We start from the raw sequence: 13525 nt of genomic DNA, 5'->3' as shown, positions 1-13525 counted from the left end.
AAAAAAGAAAAAAAAATCATTGAGGCTGAAACTAAAAAGATGACAATCCTGACGAATCTCTTCGGACAGGTCAGATCACTCAGCCACGCAGAGGCCCTGCCATGCAGCGGGTTCCACACCCTCCTCAGGTTTTCCCGGAGCGGCCACCGTGTCGCTGGCAAGGCAACTTCACCGAGCAGGCTGCCCCAGCAAGTGCACGTGTGAAGAGTTCCCTGGACCTCCTGTCACTGCCGTTACACTGGGGACCTGCCAATTCAGCAAGTACAGGCATGTGCCTGCGAAGAGGAAGCTTTCCGAGTCCATTTATTCCCGGGAACAAAGACATGAAAGACTACGCTTCGTGGCAGGCTGTCTCGGGCAGGATACACTATTTATAACCAACACTGCTTGACTTTTTAAAAAAAGTGCCATGAAGGTAGCTGCAAAACAACAGTGTACAACATACAAGCAAACAGATAATAAAATCTTGACAAATCCAGCCTTACAAATGAAAATAACCCACAAACTGGGACGCCTGGGTGGCTCAGTCAGTTAAGCCGCTGCCTTCGGCTCAGGTCATGATCCCAGGGTCCTGGGATCAAGTCCTGCATTGGGCTCCCACATCGGGCTCCTTGTCCAGCAGGAACCTGCTTCTCTCTCTGCCTCTGCCTGCCACTCTACCTGCTTATGCTCTCTCTCTGACAAATAAATAAATTTTTAAAAAATCTTAAAAAAAAAATAACACAAAACCAAAACAACAGGAACTCAATGGTTAAAAACCAAAATCCAACAAGGGACAAAACACTAAAATGTTTTAAGATCCACTCAATTTTCGTAATTGGGCAAGGTAGGCAATAGGAGGAAAACAAACAAACAAACAAACAAAAAACCAGGCCAGATATTAGCCGAGCATTAGATGTCTATACACAGAGGCCACTCATCAAGTTATGAACACTCAAGTCTTCAGCAAGTCTTGGAACATAAAATGGTCCCTTGCCAAGAGGGCTGAGAAGGAGAACAAGTTCACTGGCACAAACCAGATGGCCAGTGAGGACAGATGCTGAAGCCAAGACCTGCAATGAGGACACAGCCAGAAAACAAGGACTATCAGGACTGTGATTCAGTGGGGAAGTGGGGGACTGTTAAGTTAACGTCAGCTATTCATTCAGTGGGTTAAAATTAGTTTTAAAGGTTAGCCAGGACCCTAACAACCATCTAAAACATTGTTTCAATGAGAAAAAGTTCCAATTAACATCCTGTACAGTTCACACCAGCAGCATTTTTATTTATGAGATGACTGGACCTTCACAATTACAAACCGGTCCGACTTCACTAGTGAAAACTCACTGTCTGTACTCAGCACGATTCCCCCCACTACTAACCACTTCACTGGAATAATCTTAAATTGCTTAAATGCCACCCTACATATTTCTAAAATCCTGTTCACTTCAATGCTAAAGACTAACACATCACCTTGAGAAGAGATGATGGAAGAAGACTACTGGAGTCAATACTCCTTCAAGACCAAGTCTCAAACCTAGGATTCAGGTCTCCAGCCAGCTCCACTCAACCCAGTTCAGCCCAAAATCCCACTCCACTAGTTTTCGGGGGCAAGTAGGTGGCTCAGTAGGTCTATTAAGGGTCTGCCTTCCACTCAGGTCATGATCTCAGGGTCCTGGGATCGAGCCCCACATCAGGCTCCCTGCCTCTCCCTATGCCCCTCCCACTGTGCTCTCATAAATAAATCTTCAACTAGTGGTTTTCAAATGGGCTCCCTGAGGGCATCTCCAGATCACTCTGTAAAGGGTGAGAGGCAATGTAGTATAGTGTTGGGAGGCCAGCTGGTTCTGCCACTTAGTACCCAAGTGGTCCTGAGCAAGTGACTTCGCTTCTCTATGAATGTCCCCTCACCAATAACACGGGGATAGCTATCTATCTGGTAGTTGTGACAACTAAATTAATGGAAACACACAGAGTGCTTGGAACAGCCGCCAGTGGTGACAGTGTCTGTGGTTTATTCTAGGACGCCCTTCATCCTTACCATCATCATCACCGAAAGCACAGAGCATATTTTTAGTTGTTTCTATTCCATCCTGGATCTGGCCCCTACACATCCTTTAGGATTATATAAAGGCAATGCAGAGCTCCCCCACATTCTGCAGAATACCACCTGTATCTCAGCCCCGAGAGATTTACAACCCAACTCCTCCCCCAACCAGTACTCAATCAGGGCCTCAAGCACCAACTTTACAAGTAACTAAAGAGAAGCAGATCCTGTTTTCTCTTAAAACAAAATGAACTTCTGGGGTGCCTGGGTGGCTCAGTGGGTTAAAGCCTCTGCCTTCGGCTCGGGTCGTGATCCCAGGGTCCTGGGATCAAGCCCCGCATCGGGCTCTCAGCTCGGCGGGAGGCCTGCTTCCTCCTCTCTCTCTGCCTGCCTCTCTGCCTACTTGTGATCTCTCTCTGTCATATAAATAAATAAAATCTTAAAAAAAAAAAAGAGTTTAAAAGCAAAATGACCTTCTTTTGGATTCCTAATTAGATTCTATTTTCACCTTAACATCCCCCAGCTTCAGAGGAGGCACCTACCCCTGACAGAAATGACATGCCCTCCCTGCCTGAACTCAGACAGACAGACACACACATGCACACACGCACGCGTGCGTGCACTGACTGTTACTCCTAAACCTAGCAACAGCACATTATCATCACATAATTTCTGCCAAGCCCTGATTTTCAATCTCACTGTGGCTAAGAAGTCGGTTTCTTTTCTGTTCAACTTCCCGAGAAAGAGAACAAAAAGAACAGGACAGGAGATGCCCACACCAAAGCCCCTCCAGCAACAAATCTGTGGACTCCCTCACGCGGCCTCCCCCAGTCTCTATTCCAGTCCCTGCCAGACACTCTAGACGCAGCTCCAGCAGCAGAACGGGTCCCTCCACAGACAGCACACTCCTCAGGACCACCCAGCTGTTAGCCATTCTTACAGACTTTTTGGTCCCAACACTTGAGGTCATTAATATCATTCTTTGCATTTTATGTCCTGTCATGCCAGCAGGCCCTAGGAAAAAACCCTGGCTGTATGCATGATACCCTACTTTGAGTTAGGAAAGTGTTTTGTTTTGTTTTAACTGGAGTAATTAAGATAATTAAAATATTCAGACTTCTGCCAGATCAGAAAGAAGCCCCGGAAACATTTGCCCTCTCACTGAGGTCAACAATAAGGTTAGCCTGGATTGAGGGGCGCCTGGGTGGCTCAGTGGGTTGAGCCTCTGCCTTGGGCTCAGGTCATGATCCCAGGGTCCTGCAATCGGGCCCCCGCATCGGGCTCTCTGCTCAGTGGGGGGCCTGCTTCTCCCTCTCTCTGCCTGCCTCTCTGCCTATTTGTGATCTCTCTGTCAAATAAATAAATAAATCTTAAAAAAAAAAAAAAAGTTAGCCTGGATTGAAATTCCCTTCTGGTCCCACTATACAAATCTGTTCATTCTGTGTCCCCTAACCAAGGAGAGCCAGGAGCCAGTCCCTAGATGGGTAATCCAGGAACCGAGCAGTAACACTCCCTCATGGTGTGAATGCAACCATGGACTCTCGTGCCTATTTTCCCTCCCATACTTCATGAATGGTGATTTATCTTGTTGCAACAGCTGTACTTCCATATTAATTCTTCCCAAGTCTTTTCACCGAAACATAAATTTCAATTCTGAAACCACAACTGAGATTCTAAGAGCAACACGGTATTAGTAAATTTAGAAATTTGTTAAGTTTAGAAAATTGCTCTTATCTTAATGAAAAACATGGTCTCCCCAAATAAGTAGAGAAGTAGAAGTGGAAAAGGGCAACCCTCTTACTGGGCTGCATTATACTAACAGCCACAAACTGTACCAAAGTACTCTAGACCAATGAAAACATACTTAAGCCATCTCATAATAATACATACATCAGGGGACTAGACCCCAATTACCAACAATTAAAAAAAAAAAAAATCTTTTGGCCAAGCATGTTTCTAGACATTACCTTAGGTTAAAGGCTAATAAGAAGCTGCACCTTTTTACTGATGCTCAAGTAATAATTAACTTGATGTGTACCTATCGGCCAAGAACACTAAGCTGAATTTATTCCCTAAGTCTGCAAGAGGGATCCTCCAGATTCTGTTCTGCTCAAGTCTAAAGCTGACAACAAAGCAACTGGGCACATACTTGAACTGAAAATGGGGGTGAATGATGAGAAGCAAAAAGTCAGACAAATAAAAATCTAAATATGAAATTACACATGCTTCAGAGATCTTCCACTAACATTTGTTAAATCTGGTTTATGACCAGCCCTGTAGGTTTTTCAGGAGACAAAAGGGAGGAGGTGATTTTAAGAAGAGCCCTGGAGATTGGCTCTCTAACAAGACCTATTTCCCAAATTGTTTTTCACCGAACCTCTAAACCCAAAAGAGACGAGCCATCATGTGGGCACAGATTTGTCAGACAGTTCACCAACATCCAGAGGCCAATCCAGGGAAAGCATGGGACACAGTGAGACATTCTCAGAGGAGTCAAATGACAATCACCCCCACGCCGGGATTCCATTTACCTCCTTGCAAAGCAATTAGCAAAATATGTACAAAATGCAGAGCTAACAGGGCTGTACATTTGCCTACATATTTTAGGTAGTTCATAGAATTTCTAGTTTAAAAAAAAATAACTAAAAAACTACTTTTCAGGGGACGTTTCAAATTTAAGTACTTTTTTAAAGAACAGGACCATAAAAATAGTAAGAACTAAATTCAGATTGCTAATTATATTCTCTGTTCTATGAAAAGAATGCAAATGATACACCTATTTGACAATGCTGAAATAGGTACAATACCCAGAAAACTTACTTATATTACTCAACCCACACTATTGTTCAAAGTTAAGTCAAAGGCAAAAAGCAAACAGTTAAGTGGGCAAGTTCATGGTCCTGCACAGGCCCTTTCTTGGCAATTAGCCCAGTACAACATGTTACACTAAAAAACAAAGTAACAGCGTGAAAGACACAGGCAATGAACAGCATCTGAAGTTCTAGAAAGGTGCTATTAAAGCTGACCTGAGCCAGGCCATCTTCAACTCGTGCTGAATTTAGTCAACTCATGCTGACTTCATGTCCTATGGGCCCCCCCGCCTGTGTTCCTGATTTTCTACTTTTCTTCATCTGATGGGTACCTCTCCACACTTTTGACCTGCACTAGGAATTCGTTAGACAAACCCCTCAAAGAGAACATACCTAATTTTACTATTTCTACTGCACCAAACATATTGACTTTTCCTGAAAGAATTCTGTACCATGACAACAACTGTCTTGCCAAGAATCTCTAAAATAACTTGGGCTGATAATTCTATTGCCAAAAACACATCTTACAATGTGTAACAGGCCAATGTGTAAATACTACTAGATAATTTTGATTCAATTCCAGAAAAACAGATAAACATTAATCTACTGTGTTATTAAGTACTTTTTTCTGTAAAGTCCAAGACTACACAACAGATGACCAAGAAATTTCCAACTTTGCACCTTCAAATCTCAGTATTTATAGAGATACTCAACAGTTTCTTACACACTCACCCTACTGCCCAGTCTCACTTCTTCCCCTCATCCCCCTCTAAGTACCACCAGGAAGCTCTGACACTGCCATTCAGCTCTGAAAACCACTATAGATTTCAGAACACGGACCTATTTGGTTGGTTGTTTCCCCTTTTTTCCTGGTAGTAAGTATATCCCAATCTCTTAAATTTATAGGCAAAAAAAAATACTCATTTCTAAATGAGTCTTTAAAAAGCAACAAAAGTTGTGCCTGGGCAGCTCAGTGGGTTAAGTGGCTAACTCTCGACTCCAGCTTGGGGAGCCCCACACCAGGCTCTGTGCTGAGCATGGAGCCCACTTGAGGTTCTCTCTCCCTTGCCCCTGCTCATATGTGCTTTCGATCTCTTTTAAAAATAATACATACAAACATAAAAAGCAACAATAAAAATACTCTTTCCCCTTGAAAGAAAAACCCAAAAGGCGTGCTCACATAATTTAAGTCATCAGGTAATGTAGAGTAAGACTATGGTTCTATTTTCTGTCTCAACTTTAACTTGTACCAATTCTTTTTAGGCTTTCAAGAGCGAAAAGGAAAAAAGGAAAAAAAAAAAAAAGGTAGGAATAATGATCCTTAGGAAATTCACAAACATTGTTTCAGCTGCAGTTCTTAAATTTTGGATATTCTTGCATGTTGACCCTGTACCTGAAAATTCAAATTAATATTGGACAGTATGACTATATGTAAATATATATATACATATATATATGTATATATATATATAAAAATTTCTCTTCAGGTGAGTGACTAAAAGAAAACAGCATAAGCAACAGCAGTCAGTTAAACTATTATTTAAAAATCTGGCTCTAGCAGCCATCTTGTGTCCCCAGGGGTAAGCACCTCATCTCAGCTGGGCCACTGGAGACCCACGCTGAGCACCAACCCTACTCCCCTGTCTCTATGTCATCCTCCCGACCCTGTCCCAATGTCATCCCTCCGACCCTGCCCCTGCAGTCCCACCTCCGCTCCAACAGGATGAGAGACGTGATGGTGAACCAGGAGAAGCTTGCCAAACAGTGAACACAAATGCACATCGGGGGGAGAAGACATGCTCGTCAAAAGAAGGTGTTTCACAGAACAGCTACAGCAGATGATAAAAAACTTCCATTCTGCTTGAAGAAGTTAGAGGGAAACATGATCTCCAGTATGAAAGGAGTGACTGTGCTCAGAAACCAAGGAGCAGGGATGCGGCTGGCCACTGTTGCTGTGCAGGCCTCCCCTGCAGAAAACACTCGTGGTGACCACACCGAGACACAGCCAAGACAGAAACACTACCCGACATCTCAAAGCAACTAGGTGCAGATGGTCTGACCAGTCCAAGACGACAGGCTGCCGCTCTGCCCAAACAACCTGAGGATGGCAAAGCCCCCCTTACTGCTGGAGACCAGGGTAATGGGGACATTCCAGATCGTGTGCCAGTTAAGAACAAAGCAAAGTGAAAGGAGTCAACTTCTAAAGAAGACAGAACCTGAAGAAGTTACTGGAAATGGCTATCTTGTATGAGCACTCCTTCTTAAAATGTGGTTCTGGGGTCCGATAAAATCTAGAGCCCCAATATTTTTAAGTCCAAGCCCCGTGGACACTGCAGCTCTTTTCAGTTTTTGCTTAGACACAATTCATTCTTTGCAGCTAATTATGCTGAAGAAGCTGGGAATAATGTTTGAAACAAGGCTAATAAAATTCTTTGCCCAGTATACAGTTTTATTTTTTAGGCCATGGACACTAATTTGTACATGAAAGCAAAGTGGTTTACCGAAAGCTAATCATGGCCCCATCATACAGCTGACAATCTCATGAAATTTGATTAAAGATTATAAACAGCAGTATAATATAAAAAAAATAAAAATGTGGTATTTTATACATTACACTGAAATTAAAAAGTAAAAAAAAAGAAAATCTCTAGAAACTAAAAGAATAAGTAAAAAATGAAAAATAAATAAAAATCTGGTATTTTAGATGAGTGGCATATAATCCATAGATACATCTAACACAGGTGAGTGGTATATAACTCATTAGAAAAGAATCCCTTTAATAAACAAAGGTACATTAAAATATAATAGCCTCTAAAATAACTGATTTCTAGTATAATTACATGCTTCCTGTACTTTATACATATTAGATGTACACATGGTTGGTGGGGTAGGTGTTAAGAAAAGAATTTACTTGTGGTATTACTGAATATAAACTTAAATTTTCAACATATTAAGAAAAGCATCTTTTTTAGAATGGATATATTCACAAAGGAAACATCAAGGAGATTAATAAACTGAATTCCATCTAGGGCAGTTCACCTAGCACTGTGATTACTACCCAGTTTCCTTCTATTTCCACTATCATTCTCAGAGGGCAGGACGTTCAAAGCCAAAATAATCATTAATTTACTCATATGTTTGTTTAACATTTAATGAGCAGTTTCTACATGCCTGGTACTTCTTGCTAGGGCTAAGGACAGAAAATACAGGCGCTAAAAGCCTCTCCTGGAAGGTGGTATGGGGCTGACTGTGTCCCCCAAAATTCATGCGTTCAAGTCCCAATTCCCAGTACCTCAGAACGTGATTTGGAGATAAGAACTTAAAAGAGAGAAATAAAATGAGGTCATCAGGGTGGTCCCTAATCCAATGGAACTGGTGTCCTTATATGATATCAGGACCCAGACAGAGGGTGTGAAGACAGAGGGAGAAGGCAAGCCAAGGAGAAAAGACTCCAAGAAAACCATGCCCACACCTCCAACTCCGACTTCTAGCCTCCCGAACTGTGACAACACCAATGTCTGTGGTTTAAGTCACCCCATCTGTGCACTCTGCTACGGCAGCCCTCTCCATCAGGGAGATGGACCTGTAACTCCAGTGTCTGTGAAAAGCAGCTACATTAGAGATCTGCACAAAGTACGAAACAATAAACACTCTAGCCTAAACTGGATGTCTTGGAAATTCTGGTTTTAGGCTCTTACTTCAGGTGGAAGAGTCCCATAACAAAGCATTCCTACCATCTCTAAGACCCAGGAACAGACTCTAACACATGCTGGGCAGACTTCACACGTTATTGCACTTTATCGCCCATTCATCTTGCAGCCATTTTGAGTGTCCCCATCTCAGAGAAGACGTCCGTTTCAGTAAGATAACTAACTTGTCAAGATCACCCTGAAAAGAGCCAAGTTCCCTCCATGGGACACAGCCTTGCCTGCTTCTGATCCTCAAACAAAACCTGGGGTACACCTCTCAGAGATTATTGTACCCCTGGGAGACAACGCAGTGCACAGAGAGCCCATGACGTGGGCTGCTATCCTTAGGAGGTCCTCCAGGTAGCACGAGGGGCTGTTCTAAATCTGCGAAGAGTCTGAAAGGGTTTCTCGAAGTTACAGCAAAACCACAATCATGCCTCTGATAATACAGAGCACAAATTAAAAGATCAGTATCAGTGGTGATGATGACAATTTTCTCCTGTTTTTTTTGTTTTGTTTTGTTTCATTTTTTTGTTTGACTCATTTTATGCCAAGTCATTCAGGTTCCTTAATTCCAAACTCGTTGCTTACTACACACAGAGACACCTATAAAAGGACAAAAAGCATGCAATGTGTACCCTGACAGTGGTCAATGGTAAAGCAGCTAGCACTGGGCAGAAATTTCCTTTAGGAAAACCAGAGTAGTAAGGACATATTTACCTGTTTCTTCATCTATTTTGAAAACACCAACACCGGAACCATCTCTAATGGAATAGCGGATCTCTCCGTCTCGTCCTGTGTCCTCATCATGAGCAGATACTGTCAATATGGAGGAGCCAATCGGGACATCTTCTTTCACGACACCCTTTTCCACGAAGCTGGAAAACACTGGTGGGTGTAAGTTCTCGTTCACATCAATGACCTCCACTTCAACATAGCAAGTGGAAGACAGAGAAACTGGCTTCCCTTTGTCTTTGGCCCTCACGGTGAGATTATACACTTGCTTCTTCTCAAAGTCCAAATGGTGTGCAATTCTGACTGCTCCGCTGAGTTTATCCACATCAAAGTGTTCTTCTCCATGGTCCAGAAGACTGTATCTCACTTGGCTAGACTGGCCTAAGTCAGGATCATAGGCCTCCAACCACATGATTATGGTTCCTTCTGGAAGGTCCTCTCGAACTTTCACACGGTAATTAGGGGGGATGAATCTAGGTGGGTTGTCATTAACATCCTCTAATGATACCTTCAAAAGCACAGTGGAAAGCAACTGAGGCTCTTCTTGGGCTTGATCCCTGGCCTCAATCTTTAAGTAATGTACATGCTGTACTTCTCGATCCAAAGGGTACACGATTTTAACAACTCCAGTCATGCTGTCAATGGAAAATTTATCTGTGTCTGTAAGAATAGAGTAGGTCACATGTCCATTGGGCCCTAAATCTTTATCCGTGGCTTCAACCTGGATGATTTCACTATTCAGCTCTTTGTCTTCGCTCACTTCAACAAAATAGCTCTCCTGCAAAAACTCTGGGGGATTATCATTGGCATCCAGAACTCTGATGTCTAGGAGACGCCAAGCGGCCTTCTGTGGTATACCAAGGTCAGAGACTGTAATGTTCAGGGTGTACTTGTCTGTTGTTTCACGGTCAAGTGGTGATAAAATTTTTAGCATTCCAGTTTCCATGTCAATAATGAAGCAACTATCCTCATTTCCTCCAGAAATAGCATAGACCAGTTTTCCATTGAAGCCAGTGTCAAGGTCAGTAGCATTCATGAAAATTACGTTGGAACCCACCGGATGGTTTTCTTTTACATCAATGCCAGTTGGAAGGGTACTTCTGAACCGAGGTGCATGCGCATTGACAGAGTGGGAATCAAAGAAAATATCCTCGACCTCTCCCTGACTGTGTAACTTATTTGCCTGCAGGAGCTTCTCTGCCAGCATTTTGGCAACGCCGGTCTCTTCACACTGCAAGTGCACTGGCTTGCGCCTGGCAGCCACGGTTAGGTTGATGTATAACGGGGTGGCGAAATTTTCTCCATCTGTAGCTGTGATTCTCAGGCTCTGAAAGGACACCCTGGTCCCTACGCCATCCAGGAGCGACTGCTTCAGGGACAACACCCCAGAGTTGGGGTTTAAGCTAAACAGATCCAGTTCATTTCCGGCTTCAATCTGGTATTGGACCAACTGAAGTTCGTCGGCATCGATGGCGGAGACGGTGGTTATCTGCTCCCCGACACCTAGATCCCTGGGAATCGTCCCCTCACAGTTGATTTTCTCAAACAAGGGTGTGTTGTCATTCAAGTTATTCAGAGTCACTGTGGCAAGGACTTCAACTTCCCGGCGGTACGGCAAGCCCCAGTCTGATGCACGGATCCTCAGAGTATAAACTCGAGGCATCAGCTCATAGTCCAAGTCTTCTGAAGTGCTCACAGCACCAGTGAAATGGTTAATGACAAACGGCACGTGATTTAAGTTTGCAATGCTGTAGGTCACATACCCGTTCTCACCCTCGTCAGGGTCTGCCGCACTCACGCTCAAGACCGTCGTCCCAATGGGCACATTCTCATCAAAAGAGGCTTTGTAAGCAGTCTGGGTAAATTCAGGGGGATTGCTATTCGCACTTAAGACTTTAACCAAGACTCTGGCGGAGGCTCTTCTGTCACTTGTTGTTACCTCGAGTTCAAAATGGGACGCCTGCTGTCTTTTAATTGGTTCTAAAATGGAAATGAGACCAGTGTTGTGATTTAAACTGAATTTAGCTTTTCCGGGTGTACTTTTAAAAACATACCTCAAATGAGAGTAACTAGGCGTGACTTTCACCATGACCACAGGTGTATTGGAAGGAGCAAATTCACTGATCTCTGCTCTATAAACATCTTTTTCAAACTTGACCGGACCAGCTTTGAACTGCGGAGAAGTCACACGAATGACTTTTACGGAAGAGAACTGGGGAGGAGTCCCTTTATCTTTAGCCTGTAGTGTCAGATTATAGCCAAAAGGATGACTGTCCCAGTCGATGGCACCCACTGCTTTGACTTTATATTCTTTGCTCCCCGGGGAGGACCTCACCGTTCTAAACTGTTGAAGGAGGTCGCCGGCCACGATGCTTAAGGAAGCTATTTCCCCGTTGGGACCCTGATCGCAGTCCTCCACGGTTACGATGGCGTACGTTGGGTCCTTGTCCAGCTCTGACGGGGACAGTGTCACCGCAGTTATGACAGGAGCACACCCGTTGGCCTGCTCCACGTGGACGGTCAGCTTGGCCATGCTGCTGATACCACTGCTTCCGTACAGTTTCATCCCACGGTCCACAGCAAGAATCTCCATTTCATAAAGCCTGGTCTCCGCATAATCGAGTCTACCAGTTAAAACTACCACACCGCTGGTTGGGTGAATTGCAAACATGTCTGTTCGGTCTTTGAAACTGTAGTAAAACTCTCCATTGGTTCCTATGTCTGCATCCGTGGCGCTGACTCTTGCAATGCTGGTCCTTATAGCTGTGTTTTCAGGCAAGGAAACACTATACGAGGTGGGTGAGAAGAGAGGTCTCAAGTCATTTGTATCCAGCACTTGCACCCTGACCTTTGCTCGGGCTTCAGCGTTAGTATTTTTTTCAACAGCTTTGACTATCAGGGTGTAATGGTCTTTCACTTCTCTATTCAGAATAGCTGTATTTCCTCCTTTGGTCCTTATTCTTAAGAAGCAAAAGTCCCCAAGAATGTACTCTTCAGCTTTGAAAAGGTTCTCGTTGTCTCCAGAGACAATTTTGTACCGTAACTCCCACGATGGATTTGTAAGGTAAATACCCATCTTCACAGGATGCCCCACATAGGTTTTTGCTGCGGAGTTCTCGTGCACCGTGACATTGTACTGGAAATGCGTAAACTGGAGAGGCATCTGGGCAAGTGTTTGGCTTCCGCCACCATCTTCAAAATGCTGGAGGAGGAGGAGAAGAAGCGGAAGCAAGACCAGGGGTCTCCCCATCGCTTAGCCCTCAGGAACCTAAAACAGAACAAAGAAGAATCAAGACCTCAAAGAAATGAAACAAATAATGTAAATTTGTTCTGTTAGTTTGTCTGGGACCTTACATCTTAATAAAGTATTGTACATCTGTATGAAATGTAAATAAATGTAATAGTTATTAGTTATTAGGTTTTTCCCTGTTTTCCAGGTATCAACACTTCTAACATGTCTGGAATTACTAGGTTTAGGAGAATCTTTTTCTCATACTTTGATGACTCAAGTTAAAGAATCGTAAGGCGCGTCAAAGACTGCCAACTGTTAAGAACTAAGTTGTATTCTTTTTTTTTTTTTTTAAGAACTAAGTTGTATTCTTATATTTAAATCTTCAAGACAAATATAGCCAATTGTTAACAAAGGGAGACATCAAACATTTTTTAGCTTTACTCATACACAATAAGTTTAATGCCCCAAAGCTCACAAATTTAATGCCACTATAGTACCCTAAGCTCAAGAAGCTTTGAACAATTAATTTAGAACAAAAACTCTAAAAGGTGGTTTCCTATGACCTCCCATAATGACATAATATAATCTCCTTTCAAAATTTATCCTGAAATTATTTCTTTATAAGAGTAATTAAGTTCACTCCCTACAAAATTTAAGGGCTTATTGTCTTGTTTAGCACTACATAACTACTTAAGGGTATTAAAATAATTATAAAATAATTACATCATTTTGATACTGAGGTCACTTCTAAAACAACATGAGTCAAAAAAAGAGTCCACTTACAAATGGGAAACCAGTAGCTTAATGTCAAAGAGAACTTTTCCTAGGTCAGCAAAGCAAATTTCATCAACCACGTCAATGTTTTCTCACCACTGCTGTCAACAACCAGTGTTCACTACTGAATACAAGACATGCACATACGCACACAGCTAAAGCATCTAAGCTAAACACATGGAGAGGGCCCAGTCAAGGCAGCAAGATGGCGGGCGCTGTAGGAAGGTCAGAGGGTGACATGGAAGGCAAGGGGGCATCT

General features: G+C 43.0%; 1 protein-coding gene across 1 annotated transcript in view; it reads right to left on the bottom strand.

Annotated features, from left to right (window-relative positions):
• FAT1 (FAT atypical cadherin 1) overlaps window positions 1-12510 on the bottom strand; it is a gene marked incomplete at its 5' end in the record, with an annotated part of 117040 nt that extends 104530 nt beyond the window's left edge. Inside the window, one exon of the mRNA XM_080795075.1 lies at window positions 9246-12510. Coding sequence (XP_080651201.1) covers window positions 9246-12510 — 3265 coding nt within the window. The remainder of the gene's footprint in view (window positions 1-9245) is intronic.
• Window positions 12511-13525: the final 1015 nt, after the last annotated feature.

Source organism: Martes martes (genome assembly GCF_963455335.1).
Source record: "Martes martes genome assembly, chromosome: 2".
NCBI lineage: Eukaryota > Metazoa > Chordata > Mammalia > Carnivora > Mustelidae > Martes > Martes martes.
The sequence above is the reverse complement of the archived record's forward strand: the minus strand, read 5'-3'. Positions and strand labels throughout refer to the sequence as shown.